Genomic DNA, 18,325 nt, shown 5'->3' on the forward strand with positions numbered 1-18,325 from the left:
ACTTCTGTGAAACAAACCATAGAACCCCTCAGAGCAGGCATCTGTCCCCTCTGCAGATGTGTATTGCATACAACATGCATGTGATCACTTTCACTGGAATGCATTCATTGGAAAAATGTGTCACAGTCCCTTTCTTTTTGCATGATCAGGATTTTGGGGAAAAATATACTAGAGAGAAATGTGGTATAAAGATTTGATTCTTAGAGAAATGTTGCTGCTTGTAGATGTGGGTAATGTTTGTTTAAACCAAGCTTAATTTCTCCGACATTCTTTTTAGTTCTTTGAGAATGAAAAAAAATCAGATTTGTGCATAAATCTGCTGTTGAATATATATATCCTGATAATAATTTTGTTATCTGCTTATTGTGAGAACTGCAGCTGTCCTTTCCACTTGTGACTCCTCTGATGGTTGCTGGGCAGTGCCATGCATCCTGTGGGATGTGCATCCAACCATCCAACTGCTGACAGTCACAACTCTGGTGTAGGCCTGGCTCCTCTGAGTGCTGTGAGCCCTGTGACAGGTGACCCTGGCCAGCAGTATGTGAGAGGAGGCATTTCATTCCTGTGATGGGATGTAGGAGTCTTCAGGAGTTAACAGATGGAAAGAAATACTTTTGTTGGCTTATTATTTCAGTGCCTGAGACATTTATGTTCAGAATTGTGTTTAGAAAAGAGAAAAGGGCTACTGGTTCTGGATCAGCAGGAGAGAAAATATCCCTATGACCTGGTACTGAGGTAAGTGCCACATCTGTGATATCTCTAAATCCCCGAAAGGAAGAAAACAACTACCCATCCACAGTGTCTGAAAACCATCCCTGTTAAAGCTGGCATTATGGCTGTTGTCAGGTTTTGTACAGTGCACAGAATGTTTGAGTCCCAGTGATCTCAATCTGTCACACATCAGAGCTAACCAGCTCCTCAGTGTGAGGCTCCAAAGATACTGTTTAACAAAAAAAAAAAAAAAAAAAGAGGCAACCTTCCTTAATTTTAAGCAGCCCTTTATGCCTCCGTATAAGCTGCTCAAATATTCCAGAGGCAATTACGTGCTGTATTAAGGCAGATTCAGTTTACCAGTTCACTGCTGTGCCTAGGGATCATCACCCCCTCCTTTATTTTCCAGTAACACAAATTGCAGCCCTGTCATATTAGGCTGGGACCTTGTCAGAGTCCCACTGGCTGTCCCCCTTGGAGCAGATGTGCTCGAGGTGTGCCAGCCCATCGAACCTGGGGCTGTGGGAGAGGCCTGGCTCACTCAAATGACACTCAGAGAGAAGCAAGGAATCGACAGTCACATGGAATGTGTCACTTGAGCAGGTAACTGCCCATAGGGCACTGTTGGTATTTTGGCTCGTGCTGTGTTGTGGTTATAGATACCACATGCTGCTTCCCAGTGGGACACTGCCAATTTCCTCATGGCAGTCGAGGAACAGTCATCCAGCTGCAGTACCTTGTTCCCCCTCATAGACTGTCCTCCTTAGAAAAGAAATCAAATTTTAAATGACTTCTTCCACTTTTTTTTTTTTCCTTCTTCTCTCAAAAAAGGCTGATATTCCAGGCTGGTACACAACTTTAAGCAATGGGGTCTCTTTATTTCAGGGAAAATGTTTAAATGTTTTTAATAAATTTGTGGGGTTTTTTGGTGCATTTATTTTGGTTTTGTATTTTTAAGCAAGATCTGTAGGCATGGGATAAGAAGAGCTAAGAACATTAGAGTCCTGATTAGTAAAATATTCTCATCCATGCCATATGATGTGGGACAGCCTTGGGGACTGTTTACTCCAGTGCTGTTGGAGGTGAGGGATCTGACTTCCTTTTCCAGTAAGGCAGGAGGGAAACTGGATAGAAAAGACAGGTCTGCAAAGAATAAACAAAAACTCCACTGTAAGTTAAATTTCTTTTATTGGTACCCCAGAACATCTGGAATTGCTCCTCAGAAAGAGTATTTTGTGCATTGTTATACAAAATGCTGTTGAAAGTGCAGATAAACAACAAGCTTGTCAGAAAGCAAAACAGAGCTGTGTGCTATCCAGGTATCCATAATTTCATATTTTAGTTAAGACTGTGATCCATTATCAGACAATCTTTCCATATCTATCAGTCCTTAGACAGAAAAATTATGCAACTACCTCAAAGACCCTACCAGACCTTGCCTGGCATCAGGACACGTAGGAGTTTTGTACCATAGGATATTTTTATCACAATTCACATCTGGTTCTTTATTTGTACCCAAAAATAGATAGTCACAAAATGTATTACATTTTTTCTGCAATGAGTAGAAAGCAACCAATGTCCATCTGTCTCTTCCTGCCCCTTTCTGTTCAGCATCAGTCTGCTTTCCCAATCCGGATTAATGAGAGGATTTTCTTGCCCTCATGATGCAGGAACACAGGCGTGTTCAGAACTCACAGTCCAAGTGACTAAACATTGAAGTATTAAACGGAGGAATTGTGACTGATGGATTTCTTGCTTTGCTGGCAACAGCACAGCATTTATCTTCTAATGTTTTAGCTGGTATAATTAGCAGAAGCCAGAAGTAAAGTCCTGAAGGAGAAACATGAAAACAGTGGAAAATGCTAATATGTCACAAATACAGCAGCGTAATATTTTCTGGTACTGCTTTCCTCAATAACTTTTAACCCTTGCATATGGTAGTGAACTGTATTGATTTATCATAGAATAGCCATTGCTATAGTTAAAATCACATTGGTTTGATGCAGAAGCTGAAACTGCCCTAGGGTATCTTTAATTGGGGCCTGACATGTTTTAACACTTAATCAGATGTCACAAAAAACAACTTAGATCACAAACAAGTTCTGAATATATCCTGCATGAACTGAGAAGGGAGTGGAGAGAATGGATGTCATCTCTCTGCCTTTAATGTATCTATTAAAATAGATTCCAGATATGCATCTGTCAGTGTTTTTATTAGCTACTTTTATTTCACTGTTCATCCTTTCAGAAGTGTTGAGATCTGACATATTAAATGCCCACATTTCAGTCAAGCCTGTGCCAAACAGGCTGGTCCAGCCAGTGCTCTGAGACATGTCTGAGTTTTCAGACCTCACACGTGTGTGCAGTGATGGAAGTGCCTCAGCACTGCAGCTGCAAATGTTGTATTTATGAATTTGCACTTTCTCCCCTCCTGTTGCAGTTGGTACCACAGATCTGGGGAGTTCTGCCAAACGCTCTTGTCTTCAGTACAAATTCTCCAAGTGCTATATTTGGGTTTTTAATGTGTCCTCAAGTAGGCAACTCACTGGTGGTTACATCAAACATTATTTGATGCCAAAAATTATTCAGTATTTTAAAAATAATTATTTTGTTAGAGTTCAGATCTATAAAACAAATGCAACATACAACCTCTTCTCTTAGGAAGTGATAAGAGATACTATGGAGCTTGTCAAGGAGTTGTACTGCTGTACTTGTAAACACAGTGTTGTAAGAGGACAGGCTTTGATTCCTAATCTCTGAAAATAAGTAAATTTGGTTTTGTCACACTGTGGGTCCTTACTAAAAAATATAAACTCAATACCAAGTACTAATCAGTTCTCTTTTCTTTCCAGGATTATGTAAACTCTTTAAAGATTTCAATGTTTGTGCCACATTTTAAACAGGAAAATTAAAGATTGTAGTGAGGATCCTTTTCATAAATTTCAAACAATCCATAACCTTCTGCTGTGGGAACTTTTCAGTATATCATTCTGTAACAGTAAAGTCCTTACACTATTTCCTCAAACAGGGTGTGAAACAATGTAAACCAAGACATTTTAAAGAAATGCTGCTACCCAGCAAAGCACCACTGTTTACCTGGAATAAGCTGTTACCCATTTTCTACAACCATTGGAAATCCTATTCCTGGATGGCTATTCCTATTTTTCTTTGTTATTGTTTGGATTTTTGGGGTTTTTTTACAGAGAACATTGGAGCATTATTAAGAGGAGATGCCTCTTTGAACTGCCCACTGAACTATGCTGGTCCTGTTTTAGGGATTCAAGACTCTGAAGAGGCAGCGTGCTCTTTTGAAGAGTGCTTCAGCACGCTTCTTATTGAAGAAATAATTTCTTTTTTTTCTTTTTCTTGGAAGTTTACACAGAATCACAGAATTGTTAGTGTTGGAAGGGACCTCTGGAGATCACCCAGTCATACTGTCCTGCCAAGGCAGGGTCACCTGGAGTGGTGACACAGGAACGTATTTGGAATGTCTCCAGGGAGGGAGAATCCATGACCCTGAAAAGCCTGTCCCAGTGTTCTGCTACCCTCCATAAAGAAAGTTCTTCCTCATGCTAAGGTGAAACTACTTGTGTTTTAGTTTATGGCCACTGCTCCTTGTCTTGTCACTGGGCACCACGGAAGAGTCTGGCACCATTCTGGCACCATTCTGGCACGGGTTGCCCAGAGAAGCTGTGGCTGCTCCATCCCTGGCAGTGTTCTAGGCTAGGCTGGACAGGGCCCCGAGTAACCTGGTCTAGTGAGTGGCAGGGGGCGGAACGAGATGATCCCTAAGGTCCCTTCCCACTCAAACTGTTCTGTGATTCCATGATTCTGTGAGCCTCCTGGCATCCACCTTTGAGATATTTATATGTACTGATGAGATCCCCTCTCAGTCTTCTCTTCTCCAGACAAACCAGCCCCAGCCCCCGCAGTCTCTCCTAAGAGAGACGCTCCAGACCCCTCAATCACCTTTATGGCCTCCGCTGGACCCTCACTAGTAGCTGATGTAGATTTTCACACTGTTGGACTACAAAACATAATAAAACATACCTATAATAAAATATACATTATATTCGCTATTAAATATATATATATACACACACACACATATCAGCTGCTCGGCCGCCCTAAGGGCTGAGTGCCGCGGTCGCTCCGCTCCCCTCGCCCGGGCCCGCGGCTGCCGGGGCAGCCCCGCCGTGAGGGCGGCGCGGGGCGGGGCGGGCGCTCCCCCCGCTTCCCGGCGTGCACCGGCGCGGGGCTGCCTGGCCACGTCCCCGGGCCACGTCGCTCGGTGCCCGCTGAGCTTGCGCCATCTTCGCTCCCCGGCTCCGGCTGCGCCGCCGCCTCTGTCGCCGCCATGAACATTTTCCGCCTCACCGGGGACCTGTCCCACCTGGCGGCCATCATCATCCTGCTGCTCAAGATCTGGAAGAGCCGCTCCTGCGCGGGTGCGTGCGGAGGCCGCGGGGCGGGATCGGCCGGGCGGCTCCGGGCCGCGGAGCCCCGCGGGAGCCCCGCCGGGGGCCGGGCGGCATCGCCCCGAGCTCGCCGCGGCCGCGGGGTGCTGCGATCGCCCCCGAAGGACCGCGGCCTGGGGAGAGCCCAGCGAGCCGGGGGGGGGGGGGGTCCCGCCTGTCCCACTGGCCCGGGAGGCGGCCCTGGTGAAGCGGGGAAAGGCGGGGAGGGCATTTTCCCCCCTGGGGCGTCCCCGAGGGCCCCCGGGGCGGGCGGGCAGAACTCGGCCCGGGCAGGTGAAAAGGGACGGTCGCTCCCGTCCGCGCAGGGGAGTGGGCTCTGCCCTCCTCCTGACCTCCCCGCGACTCGGCCCGCTCCAAATCCAGCGCTGGCGAAGCGGGTGAGCAGCCGGGAGAGGGGGAAGGAGGAGGCGCATCCCCGCGTCGGGGTGGGGGTGCGCCGGCGGGAGCTGCCATTCCCTGAAAGGTGTTGTGGTTGCCATTATTTGTACTTTAATCCCTGTGCACCGCCGCTCCGGCTGTCTCCGGGAGGGTCGCTCCTTCCTTATGTAACTGCCCGGCGGCAGGCGAATGAATGGGGAGGCCGGTTTGGAGGGGGAGGAGGGGAGGAATTCGTCCCCCGCGGAGCGGGCAGCCGCCCTCCCTCCGTCCCTGCGTCCCTTCCCTCGCCTGCCCTGGCTGCGCCCGGCCTCTGGGCCGCCGGTGTACGCGGCAGCCCCGGGTTTGGTGCAGCGCCGGCCGCCGCTGACTCGCGGTTCGCAGCCTCTGAAGTTTCCTCGTTCTTCCCGTCCGTCCGCAGCGGCCTCACACTCCCGCTCTCCTTCGCTTTTGTGCAGGAATTGAACTGTGTTTCGTGGCGCTTTTAGGGCTGATGGAGGGCTCGCTGCTGGCCGGGCCAGCTGCAGTAGGAAGCGGTCGGAGGGAGATTCCCGGCGGGAGCCGCGGGCCTGTGTGACGTGGCAGCGGGAGCAGCGCCGGGTCCCGGCCGGGCGAGCCCCGCTCCGCCGCCCCCCGCTGCCGCTTCCCCCCCGTTCGGAACGGGCATGCTCCAGTTCCCTGTGCCTTGGTTCGCTTTCCCCCTTCGGCTGTACGGTGTGGTGGTTGGAGGGAATTGCAGGCAGTTCTCATAACTGCAGCGTAGCTGATTTCTCTCAGAAAACTGGGGGTTGTTGTCATTCAAAATGGGCATTTCCGTGCGCTGTGTGTTATGTGGATCGGACCACACACCTTGGGAATACCGCTTTCATTGTGCACGGGGCTTTGACTCTGAGCTTGACTTTGCCTTCTCTCCGGTGAGCTTCTGCTTCTTTAGTGGGGGCGATTGTTCTTGAAATCAGTTTGCCATGTGTTGATGATGCTGTTCAAATACCACGTTAGCGCTGTTGAAAAGATGTATCTGTAAAGTCTTCATGTAAAAGCAAGAAGAATTAGTTGAGGTTGTAACTTGAAATAACTGAGAATGGGGAAATGAAAGAGATTTACACTACAGGTAGGAGGAAGTAGAGGTTCTGTATGTTTTCATGTCAAATCACTGGCTAATCACTTGATAGCACAAATAAAAAACACTAAATGAATAGTTTTGGTTTTTATAAAGTAAACTAATAGCTTTTTTTTAAACACACTTAAAGTAAAAACTCTTCTTAAATTTACAGAAGAGATCAGGGAAATGACTCCATGGCCCACATGCAGCAGTTGTGCAGAACTATTGTTCCTGAGGTCATGGAGCACAAGAGCACCTTCCTGATGAACTTACCTGGCTCACGCTCTAGTGCATCAGGAATCCTGCCTAGATCTGGCTGGAGAGGGCCTTGCCTTCTCCAGCTCTTGCGTAGAGTTTTGTCCTGTGTTTGAGAAAGGCAGTTGAGATTACAAACTGCAAGAGGGTTAATGATCTAAAAACTGAATATCATTTACTGTCTGAAGAAGGAAAATGAGAAATTCTGTTGCAAAGCTGAAATTCAGATAGGATTTGAGCCAAGAGAAATTTTTAAGTGACCTTTGGATGTGAGGTTATTTACACAGTATAGTACAATGTGACCTGGTCCCGTCTTTCTGCTTAAAAAGTGATCTGATGCTGCTTTCCTTAAGCCAGTTGTGATTGAGAATCTCTACTGCTAGGGGTTTATTCGTAAGAAAGCAGCCTCACACCAATCATTGGTACAGCTTTCTCCAGGACAGAAAAATAAATGGCCTGTATGACACAGGGTCTTCAGCTCTTCCCTTTCTCAAATAAGCCAGCATACCTGGCCACAAACACACATGCATAAGGTCTTTCAGTAGAAAATATTTGCTTAATTCATTTTCCTGAGCAAAAAAAGAAGAAACAGGGATGTATTTGTCAGGGGTTGTTTCTTTGGTGTCTTTCAGTTCTGCCTGAGTCCTCAGGTGTAAATCCAGACCCATGTTGCTGCTGTGAGATTGGTGTCTGAGGCCTAACAAGATTGTCTAGAATGAGATTTTTATTTTGGGGGCTCTGTTCTGTTCCTTCTAGTGGTTCATTGTTGTCAGTTGAGGTTTCTATTGATAAAAACTTTGTAAATATGTATTTGCATATGTTTGTAAAGTCATGCATGACAGTAACCCCTAAGTAGTTACCAGTTAATGTTGAGCAGCTACGAAGAGCCTCTTATTAGGGGGCTTTATGCTGTTCCTTTACATTGTATGGTTATTAGAGCCATTTATAAATTAAATAATCTTGTACCTTGTGGTTATTGGTGACTAAGGAAACATAGGCAAACCAGCTGCTGCTTGAACTGTGACTTTTGAAGCAGTAGAGGCTTTGAAAATAAATAAGGGCTTCTAACTGCTGGCTGAGCTGCAGGCTGTGATCCATGAAGAGCTGGCAAACCACATGGTGCCGACTCCTCTCTTCTGGTTGTGTCTGTGTGTGTCTGAGGCCTTTGTTCCAGGGGAACACAGAGGCCTGTAAAATCAGCTGGAAATGAGGGAGACAGCCTGTGCACCTCTGCTGCAACCTGCTGGTTTTTGAAGACTCATAGTCCCTATTGCCCTTCTTAAGCAGTGACTCCTCTAATTGAGGAAGATAGGTGAGACTAAGCTCATCTGCACTTTGAATCAGTCTGTGTTTTCAGTGTTCAAGAAACTTAACTTTTTTTTTTTTCTAATTTAGTCAATAGGTTGAAAAGAGAACAAGGGGAAAGCAAATCAAATCATGACTTCAGAATTTTAGAGCTGACAGGGAAACAATTTTTTGCATGTCTGGTTATTGGAGTTTCCAAATTTAGAATTTGGGAAAATGTTTGCCACTCAAAATAACAGCTCAAAAGTCATTAGGAAGAGCCATGGAGCATGTAGTAGGTAACTCCATTATTGACATCATGTCATAATTAGGAAATTCATGAGACTTGAGGAATCCCATGCTTTCAAACGTTGTCCCGTTCAGACTGCATTTTCTTACCCATTTCAAGTCAAATTACATTGTTTGCAGTGCAAATTACTGCCTGAAAATTGATTTGCATTTCTCTGTGTCATTTATCAAGTGTTAAAGGTGACCTGCAGTTGCAGTGCTGTCAAATTATATGCTGTATGCTCTAAAAAAGTGGTGTAGGTAGTAAATGTGTAGTACTTTTGCTAGGTAATGTAGCTATGTCTCTATTTTATGTGCCTGCTGTGGACCAGATAATATGCGAAGATGAAGATTTCTGACAGTACTCTGCCATAGGCTGCTGCTAATTTGTCTGTATTTTTCAAAAACTGCTGCTTTAGGTAGCTTTGGAATTTTTTCTCTCTCTTTGAAGGAAAGTATTCTCTTTGTCAGTTGGAAAATTTATCTTTAAAATTAGGTTGGGTTTTTAAATTGGTAGCACAGGAGTCTTAATACTAGTATGTTATTAGCAGAACCAAAGAAGTTGTGGTTCTGTGGCTGATGTGGACTTGGTACAGAACGAAACTACTTTGTTTTAGAAAGTCTGTGAAGTTTCCATGGCAAAGTATGGACTGCCCTTCCTTAAGAGAGGATTTGTTTGTGGGTTTTAAGGCTGTGATGTGCTGTTCATAGTTGGCAAGTGCTGTACACACTCCACAGCTCAGTGTCTCTGCTCCTGCCTGTTAATTCTTACCTGCCTCACCACGGCAAAATGAAGTTGATAAGAAAGTACTACAATTTCAGCTCTGCCCTCCTGCCTGACTGTGAAAATCACCTGAATTAAAGTTTCATGCTATGGCTTTCAGCCAAGCTGGAGCACAGAAGTCGAAGGAGTTTTTCCAGGTGTGAGGATGAAACAGAACGGAGAGGTTTGGCTCCTCCAAATTTGAGCCCAGAGCTTTGGAAAAAGAAATAAAACCGTTTTTATTTAGCTCAAGAACTAAGTATAATGTTTGTGGGAGTAAAAGGAAAAGGGAGAAGGATGAGAATATCACTGTAGCCTCAGTGTATTGCAGTTGCCAACGGTGAGCCAGGGTCAGTGCTGTGATACATTTCCTAAAGTTTTGCATCAGTGGTACAAGAGTGTGTTTACCTGTTCCCCCCTCCTGTTTTTGCTTATGGTTTAGATGTTTCTCCCAGATTGCCTGTCCCTTCACAGGCCTTTGGTTTACACCTTAAACCTTGCCTAGTCTAGTCTAGTCTACTTAACTTGAAAATTAGTTTGGGTCTAGGGTGGGTTTCAGGATTTTATGACTATTCTGAAGATTCAAAAATCAGTGAGTATTGAAAGCCTTAATAAAAATTACAACTTTGGGGTTGAGGAGGTGAGACTGGCAATGGCTTAGAAGAATTTGTCAAGTATATTATATGTATTTGTGACAGTACATCCAGATCCAAATTTATAGCTGTTATCAATAATTAATGTCTCTTATATGCTTCCTCCCCCCCCAGTTATTTGCTAAAAGAAAATAGCATGCTAAATAATTTAGCTTAATTATATTCTGTAGTGAGATGCTGTTCTGTAATCTGTCCAGGTGGATTTCTTTGTCCTGTGGGTTCTGACCTTAGGACAGCTTTGCTTGCTGGGAGGTTTTGTTGACAAGTCGTGATGCCAACAAGCACACCTGGGATGAGCCCGGAGTGCTGCTTCAGCTGTCTATGCAATGTAGTTGTAGTTCAAGAAATGTCAAATGTATTTTTTTCTAAACTTTGGGAAGTGGTTTGCTTGTGATTTTTTTTTTTTGTGGGGGAGAGTTGTTTTGGTTTTTATACTTGCAGCTTGTGTTTTACAGCTTTACAGCCCACAGGTTTTGAGGTGTTTTATGTTCCCTGTACTGCACTTGAGCTGTTCTCTTGGTGGTACATCAGGCTCACCTTGCAGACATTTCACATGTGAAAGTTGCAAACATCCCCCTTTCTAATTGTTACTGTTTCAGCCATTCTTGTACTTCATATGTTAAATTTCTTCATCTGGAGCAGCCTGTTCCATGTTCCTTAAGCTGGAGTGGAAAAGGACTTCAATAGCCATAGCAGACTGCCTTTTCCTAATTGCTTTATGGCACTGTTGACAAAAGCCTTTCTAGAAATATCTCTATATAAAAGGACAAGGATTTTCAGCCTTGCATCATAACCCTCTCCCTACAGAGTATTTTTCCCTCTTGTTTTTTGAACAAGACTTGCATGCTTAGCTGAACAGATTCAATTATTTTCACCCTGGATGACTGAAAACAAGAGTAATTGGAATAACAAGACAGAGGCACAGAGTAGGTTGTTTTGTCCCCCTGCTGTGACACACCACCACATCAGTATTATGGAGTGATGCTTCGCCTCAGTTTTCAGAAGCTTTTAGTGACTGATTGTGCAAAGCTTTTATGCTTCTAGCTGTGCTCTAGTGCCTGAAGTTAAGTACAAACAAACGTTTTGACATTGGGGCTTTGACCTAGAATCGAAAGTTGCTTTGAAGATGCGGTGTAGATATCTGACATTTTCTCTCACTTCTCTCTCTTTTTAAAATTTTCTTTTAGTACATAATAACATGTGGGCTTGATTGTTTGATGTTTTTCTCACCATGTGGCCAATTGAGTCTGTGAATTGAATTGTCTTATGTTTTAAAAATCTATGTATTCCGCTAAAATCCTGTTATTGGTGCCCTCATACCTTCTGTTTGTCACTGGGTCTGTTCTGTCTATTGCCCTTGTGCCTTTCCAGTTATTCAGCATCTAAAGATTGTACTGAGGCATGTGACAGCTGAGAACTGAAAACTAATGCAGCCTTGCCCAGTGATAATACAGAACAGAGAGCTTGCAGGTGATGTTTTTGGAGGTGACACTACCTGCTGTAACTTCTAAACCTTGTGTAGTGCCAGCACCTGTTGCAGTACAAGGTAATTTATGTTCACACTACTGAGCTATGTGGGCTTAGGATTCTGTTTGTACAGCTTGGGAACTTGAATTTTGTTCTAATTTTGTGATCAAGTTGCTTAAAAATGAAGGATATATCCTTTCTCATCCCGGGTGTCAAGAGTTTCAAAGCACCTCATCACTTTCTGAATAATTAATTATTTCCTTTGTCACTTCAGGTATTTCTGGGAAAAGCCAGCTTCTGTTTGCACTGGTCTTCACTACTCGTTACCTGGACCTCTTCACTTCATTCATTTCATTGTATAACACATCTATGAAGGTAGAGTATACTGGAGTTAGAAAAGCCAGTGATGTTGCATGCAGAGTACATAATTTCATTAATAAAAGCCACTTTGAATGACCCACTGCACAATTGTTACAGACTAAGTTCTAGATGGGCTTTAGATAAAGAATGTGGAAGATGGACTCAAAATCCTGCTTCTTTTGCTGCACTCCACATCCAATTTTAAAAAAAACTCTTTGTATCAGGACTGTGACATTTAGAACAAATGGCATTGTGGTTATTGAAAATAAAAGCTTTTGGAAAAACGGTTCAAATAAACTGTATTCCTCAACTGAGACATTAAAGCTCAACTAAATCTCCTTTTATTCACTACAAGGTAAATTAGTATTCAGAATGCACTGCCAGAATTGCAGCTAGTGTCTGGTCAGAGGCTGATCAAAAGTTGACAGGAGTGAGCTCTAAGGAATGTAGCTTCTGTGAGTTATACCCCTGTCACTTGCCCACTGAATGTCAGTGAGCCTGAATTTGAGTTTGTTACTTCTTATTCATTCCTGCAATTTCTGGTGCTGAGTACAAGAAAACAAAGCAGTAGTCTGGGAGAGGGCAGTATGTTCGTGCTTTTTAAATCCAATTCCTTTATTCTTGGATTTTCCTGATGCTTTTCAGCTTTAATTCAGAGGGCAGTATAACTTTGCCAAGAGGAAAGACTAAATAATCAATAAGGCAAATCGTACTGAAGAATTAGGGAAATAATACTGTAAAATAAAATTTTGTGTCTTAAACTGACACTTGCTTTCCAACAAGTGAAATGTGTATGCTTAAGTTTTAATATTAACAGTATAGATGAAGGGCTGTGGATTAAATAAAATATTCTTGAAACAGAAGCTTTTTCCATCTGCAGTTTCTGATTGGAAGGTACTGTTAGGTGCACTAAAGGAGCAGGTAGAGGGGGTTTGCCATTTATTTATTTATTGGTGGTGATTCAGGGCCATGACCACATCTTTGTTCTGCAGCCCTCCTAACCAGAAAAGGAATGAATGTGGAAATACTAACTTTGAAAATGGTTCAGTTTCAAAGGTTACTGCTTAGAAAGACTGTTGGATATAATTGTCTTTCCAGCCCATTGTTGTAGCATCAAGATGAAGCTGCTTGAGTGTCCCAACACAACTTTGTGTTCTATTTGCATACATTTAGGAGTATATAATGTTACACAGTCACTGAGAATAGTTGAGAACTTGAGAGAACTTCAGTTGAGAAGTCAAGAGTTGAGATTCTTGTGATGAAGAAATCTGTAATATAAGAAATTTGGATTCATTCACACTTCCTTAGTGTCTCCTATGACTATACCAGCTGTGATTAGTTTACATCTGTAGTAAAGGTTCTCTGTATCCTGTCCTGTTGTCCTTTATCTTTACTCAGCTGGGATGCTTGTGTAGCAGAGTCTTTGGATTCTGAGCTCCTTAATATAGTATTTGTAGGATTTTGTATCTGTGAGCAGAGCTTTTAGTGATTAATAGCATCTGCAAACAGTTGGATTTTTAATCTGTTACTTCTCCGTTGCAAAGAAGCCTTTTTTAATGTGATAAATGGTTTGGAACATTTAATCTTTGTGCTGAAACTGGCAGAAGCTGAAATATTTGTCTAGTCTGCTGTACTGTGTTGACTCCAGGACAATGAGCTCTGTCCTGATGATGGCAGATTGACCTTTAGAAAGTCTTAGATTCTCTCTGGTTCTGTTTTGTCACCTGTAAAATCAAGCTTTTTGCTCATTCCACAGGGAATAGCTATAAAGTGTACTGTGCCATAACCATTCAAAATGGTTAGACATCAGCTCAAACTGAATTCTGGTTCATTGCTTCTCGTAGTCTGTTAGTCTTGCAGGTTTTGTGGCCTGGTGGCTGGTGAAGAACAGTGTCCAGTTGTCACTCTTCAGGTTTTAGAGATGTTTAAAGGTCCAAAGCAAATCAGCTTGTTTGTGATATGTAAATGGTTGTCAGAATGGGGCTTATTGAATATTTTTTTAATTGCCACACGAGCCACACCACGCTGGGCATTTTGAATGTAGAAAGGCCCCTTCCATTATTACTGTGTCTATGCACCTGCACATTTTTAACCAAAAGGTTTGGGGCCAGTGCTTCCCCTGCAGCTGCAGAACATGTATTCCTTCTCCAGTCACTTCCTTGGTTCTGTCTACTCTGGAAAGGGTCTTCACCTTTGGGCAATCAGTTCAACCATGTGATGCCTTTAAAGCAACAAAACCAGTAGAGCCCAGAGTCAACTCATTTTGAATTACTACTCTGCTGACAAAAGTTAAGCACCACCAACAGCCAGCTAAACCACATAAACAATGTAAAGAATCCAAAAAGACCACACTTACTCCTCTTAGTGCTTATTCAGGCAGTGTGATTTAATCCTGGAACCTCTATGGATTGTTTTGGTGTTTTGTTTCTTTCTTTCCTTGCCCTCAGCTTATCTACATCGCTTGCTCGTACGCCACCGTGTACCTGATCTACATGAAGTTCAAGGCCACCTACGATGGAAACCATGACACCTTCCGAGTGGAGTTTCTGATAGTTCCTGTTGGTGGGCTCTCCTTTCTTGTCAATCATGACTTCTCTCCTCTGGAGGTGAGTTGATTGTGGGCAGGAGATTATTTTTTTTTTTCCTTAAAATATTTAGAATGTGAAGATGAGCATTTTTAGTCTGACTGGTAAAGGTTGAAGGGTGTCTCTGTTTAGTAGGTTCAGGCTAATGCTTTCCTCAATGAATCTGCGTGGTGCAGATGTCTGTGCAAATTTAAGGCACCTCAGGAGATCAGCATTGATTATTTCATTAAGCAGAAGACTCTGTTTTTCCCAGTACACTCTGATGGCTGTATTAATTCAGAATTCCTTTTGTTCTGTTTGTTAAAGAAATCCCCAGGAATGCAGTTTGTGAATAGTTGGTGCCACCTGGTGAAAACAAAAGGAATTATACTACTAAAATTTTATAGAATTGCAAATGGTCTAGATTAATAAAAAGAATTGCATTATATTTAAAGTGCAGCTGTGTGTTTAATTGCAGAAAAAATATGTTAAAAATGTAATTATAGGGAGTTCAAACAGGTAATTTTTCCTACAAAATAGAGAATAACTTTAGATGCTTGTTTTACGTGGACTGAGGTGCATTTTTATATTGGGGTTAAATGAATTTATTATAGAGTAAGGGAATTTGAATTGCAACACTTTGAGACGTATTTTAGATTTTGCTCTGTGTTAACTCATTCTTTAAACAGATAAAAAATGGAGAAACATTAGGGGTGAAAAAGGACTTCATCTTCCCTGCAGATTTCACAGCATGGGCTCTGTAAGCTGTATTTCATGGTAATGTGAACTGGAAGCACACAAGTTCCCTCACAAGTGACCCTGTTGTGTGCCAGCTCAGCAGACAACTGGTTTGGAGAGTCTACTATCTGCCAGGAGAGTTCCCTCCTACCATCCTCTGGTTATGAAGCTTTCACTTAGTTTTTCCTGTACCAAGGAAAGTTTGCCAAAATACTGTACCTGTATGAATAGGTATTCATCCATAACATTGTTAGGGAGTGAGAATGTTTTCTGTCCTACTGTTACCAGTAAGACAGTTGAATTTACCTGTGGTTTTGTCCTTTCAGATACTGTGGACCTTCTCCATCTATCTGGAATCGGTTGCTATTCTCCCTCAACTTTTTATGATCAGCAAAACTGGGGAAGCAGAGACCATCACTACTCACTATCTTTTCTTCTTGGGTCTGTACCGTGCCTTGTACTTAGTCAACTGGATTTGGCGCTACTACTTTGAGGGATTTTTTGACCTCATAGCTGTTGTTGCTGGTGTGGTCCAGACCGTTCTGTACTGTGACTTCTTCTATTTGTATGTTACAAAAGGTAAGTAGTGCAGTAACTTCCAGCTTCAGGTTGTGGAATGTAGCAGTTAACAGGTTCATAGGATCTGCTGCATCAGCATTAGGAGCTCGTTAAGTCTGTGTGCAAATTAGTGCTGAAATATCCTTAATTTATCAAGTACATTTTTGCTTCCGGGGAGCATTTCTGGGGTATGGGTAGAATATAAATGTATAGGTGGTCTGATGAACTTTTGGAAAAACTTAAGTATGGCTAAGTATATATTGCTGTTGCCTTCCATGGATAAGCATGATCCTCCTGCATCCCCTGACTATCTACACTGTTACGTGCAGGTCCTGTGCTTACAGACAGACCTTTCTCAGTGGTTTAAATACCATAAAAATTGAAAGTGTTTTGGATGTTTCTGTTCATGCTGAGTGTAGAAGCAGACACTTCTGCTGAGTGCATTAACAATTCTGCCCTTACTCACATTTCAGCTTCTATCATGTAACCACAAAGCTGCATGGGGCTGTGTTGTTTTAGTCATAATTCCTAAGAGACTGTGGTGAGCAGCTAGTATGTCCTATGAGGATGAAAAGTGGGAATTCCTGGGTGCCACAAGAGGGCAAGATGAGAGTTGTTAATTCTAGTTTTACCAGTATGTACTGAAAGGAGAGAGGCAGTCTGGCAGGACTGTCTGCAGTGGGCCTATTTGGTGTGAGAGATTTCGGTCCCTTGCACATTTTAACAGTGTTTGCTTCTCCTGCATCACAACTTTGTTTTGCTGACTGTTTTCTTTCCCACTTTTCCTTGCAGTTCTCAAGGGAAAGAAGCTCAGTTTGCCAGCGTAAGTGCCAAAACATCACCAGCATCTGTCCTTTTGGATGCTTGGACAGAACAATCCTTATCACAAGCAAAGGCGAAGATGCTTGAGACAGAAAGTCAGAAACACAGCTCTTTATAGTGCAGGTAGTCATCAGCGGCTCTGTAAGAACGGAGGAAAAAACAACCAGCAGATTTCTGTTTGATGCATCTTGCCTTTATCTTTTTTATTACTATGTATAAAGATTTTTTACATAAAGAAACTTATACTGTATTAATAAATTCAGTGTATGGTTTCAATTGGAATAGTTCCAAAAGTGAGATTTTTGTGAGATTGTTTATGACCAGGAACAAGTGCAAACGTTTTTTTTTTTAATTTTCAAGATTTTCTTTGAAATGACTGATTTTTTTTCTTTTTTTTTTTTTTCAGTGCACAAATATGTGCATCCTTGATGGATGGTAGTCATCTGTTCTTTCCCTTTGATTCAGTTTTCATTCCACTATATTTATTTTTTTTCCAAAAGGCGAATATATGTCAACTCTAAATCTGAAACCACCGATGTTTGATGTGATGTGCTGGTGCCCAATCTTTGTGCCATCTGCTGACATGGAGTTCCTTATTCAAAATGTATGTTGGTGCTAGAAGGGGAACAGTCACATTTTGTAGTTGTTCCCCTTCTAAAACAGACTGATGGCAAGAGGGCAGCGAGGAAATCACTTGAGGCCACAAGGATGGGCCCTTTCCTGTTCTGCCATGATGTCTGGGAAGGTCATCCCAATAATGAAAGCACTTGGCAGCCCAGGTCGTGAGGGGTGAGAGATGCGATCGTGTTACTTAGTGGCAAATGTTTGTGACTGTGTTGTTTGTTCAGGAAGAGAAGGTGAAATATCTTGGATGTCCAGCCCTGCTCCACCATTACAGCTGTAGGAATGGGAGACTTGTAAGTTGTTGATTACAGAAATCTGTGGGTGATCATTTGAAACAATATCTACATTTTCTTATTAATGAGTGCTTTATAAGCAATTTCCATGTTCAGCTTCAAGTGGTTTTCAATGTCACTTTTGGACAATTAATATTTTTTTTATAAACTTTTCAGAATCAGCAGCACCAGTTACCATTCTTCATCCTTTAAATGATTCCCTTTTTTTACTGAGCTGTTGCATGATTTATCCTGTGTTACCATCCTCAATAAACACTTTATGAAATGGTGAAAACAGTTTGGTTTTATATTTTTTTTTCATTCCTGAACATGAAAGTTTTCTGTTCGCCTGGGACTGGATGAAACGTTGCAGTGAGGACAAGTTGGTATGTCCTTGCTGTATTGAAATATGAAGTTTTTACGGCTCTGAGGGGCATTATAACTGATGGAAGCAATAATGACTGAGTTCTGCTTGTTTAGTAAGAGCTCAGTCTCCAGCCGGGTGCAGAGGAGGATTTAGTGCTTGTATGTGTTTTATCTCCTTCAATTTAATTTGCCGTCGTTATCTCCCTCGCCAGTGCTGGTTCTCGTTCCTAAGCCCAGCTGAGCAGTGTTTATTGCAGCCGCGGTGCTGCCGCCGTCTCCTCTGTCCCAGCGCTCCCCAGCCCGGTCTGTCCGTGTGCTGGACTGGCGGGGCCGGGCCGCCCGCTGAGGCCCGCGGGAGCTCCGGGCGGGGCCGGAGCCGCCTCCTCGCTCTGTGCCGGCACCGGCGGCCCTGCTCCAGCCTCCTCACGGGGCGGCGTGACGTCACTGGCGGGTGTGACGTCACGGGGCGGTGACGTCAGTGCGCCTAGTCCTCCCTGCGGCCACGCCCGGCCCCGCCCGAGCCGCACCGCGCACGCGCCCTGGGTGCCCCCGGCGTTCCCGCCGCTCCGCGCGCGCGCCCCGGGGCGGGGCGGGGCTCCCGCCAGGCGCGTGCGCGGCGCGGCCCGATCGGGCGGGGGCGGGGCG

The 18,325-nt window shown here is 43.6% G+C and overlaps 1 protein-coding gene across 1 annotated transcript; it reads left to right on the forward strand.

The window, feature by feature from the left end:
- Window positions 1–4,986: 4,986 nt before the first annotated feature.
- Window positions 4,987–17,590, forward strand: KDELR2 (KDEL endoplasmic reticulum protein retention receptor 2). The gene is made up of 5 exons (XM_082291880.1): window positions 4,987–5,159; window positions 11,651–11,751; window positions 14,184–14,342; window positions 15,365–15,617; window positions 16,389–17,590. Exons 1-5 carry the CDS (start codon window positions 5,069–5,071, stop codon window positions 16,421–16,423), a joined length of 639 nt encoding a protein of 212 aa, XP_082148006.1. The 5' UTR covers window positions 4,987–5,068; the 3' UTR covers window positions 16,424–17,590.
- The last annotated feature ends 735 nt before the right edge of the window (window positions 17,591–18,325 follow it).

The sequence above is a fragment of the Coloeus monedula genome, assembly GCF_965178545.1.
Source record: "Coloeus monedula genome assembly, chromosome: 16".
Lineage (NCBI taxonomy): Eukaryota > Metazoa > Chordata > Aves > Passeriformes > Corvidae > Coloeus > Coloeus monedula.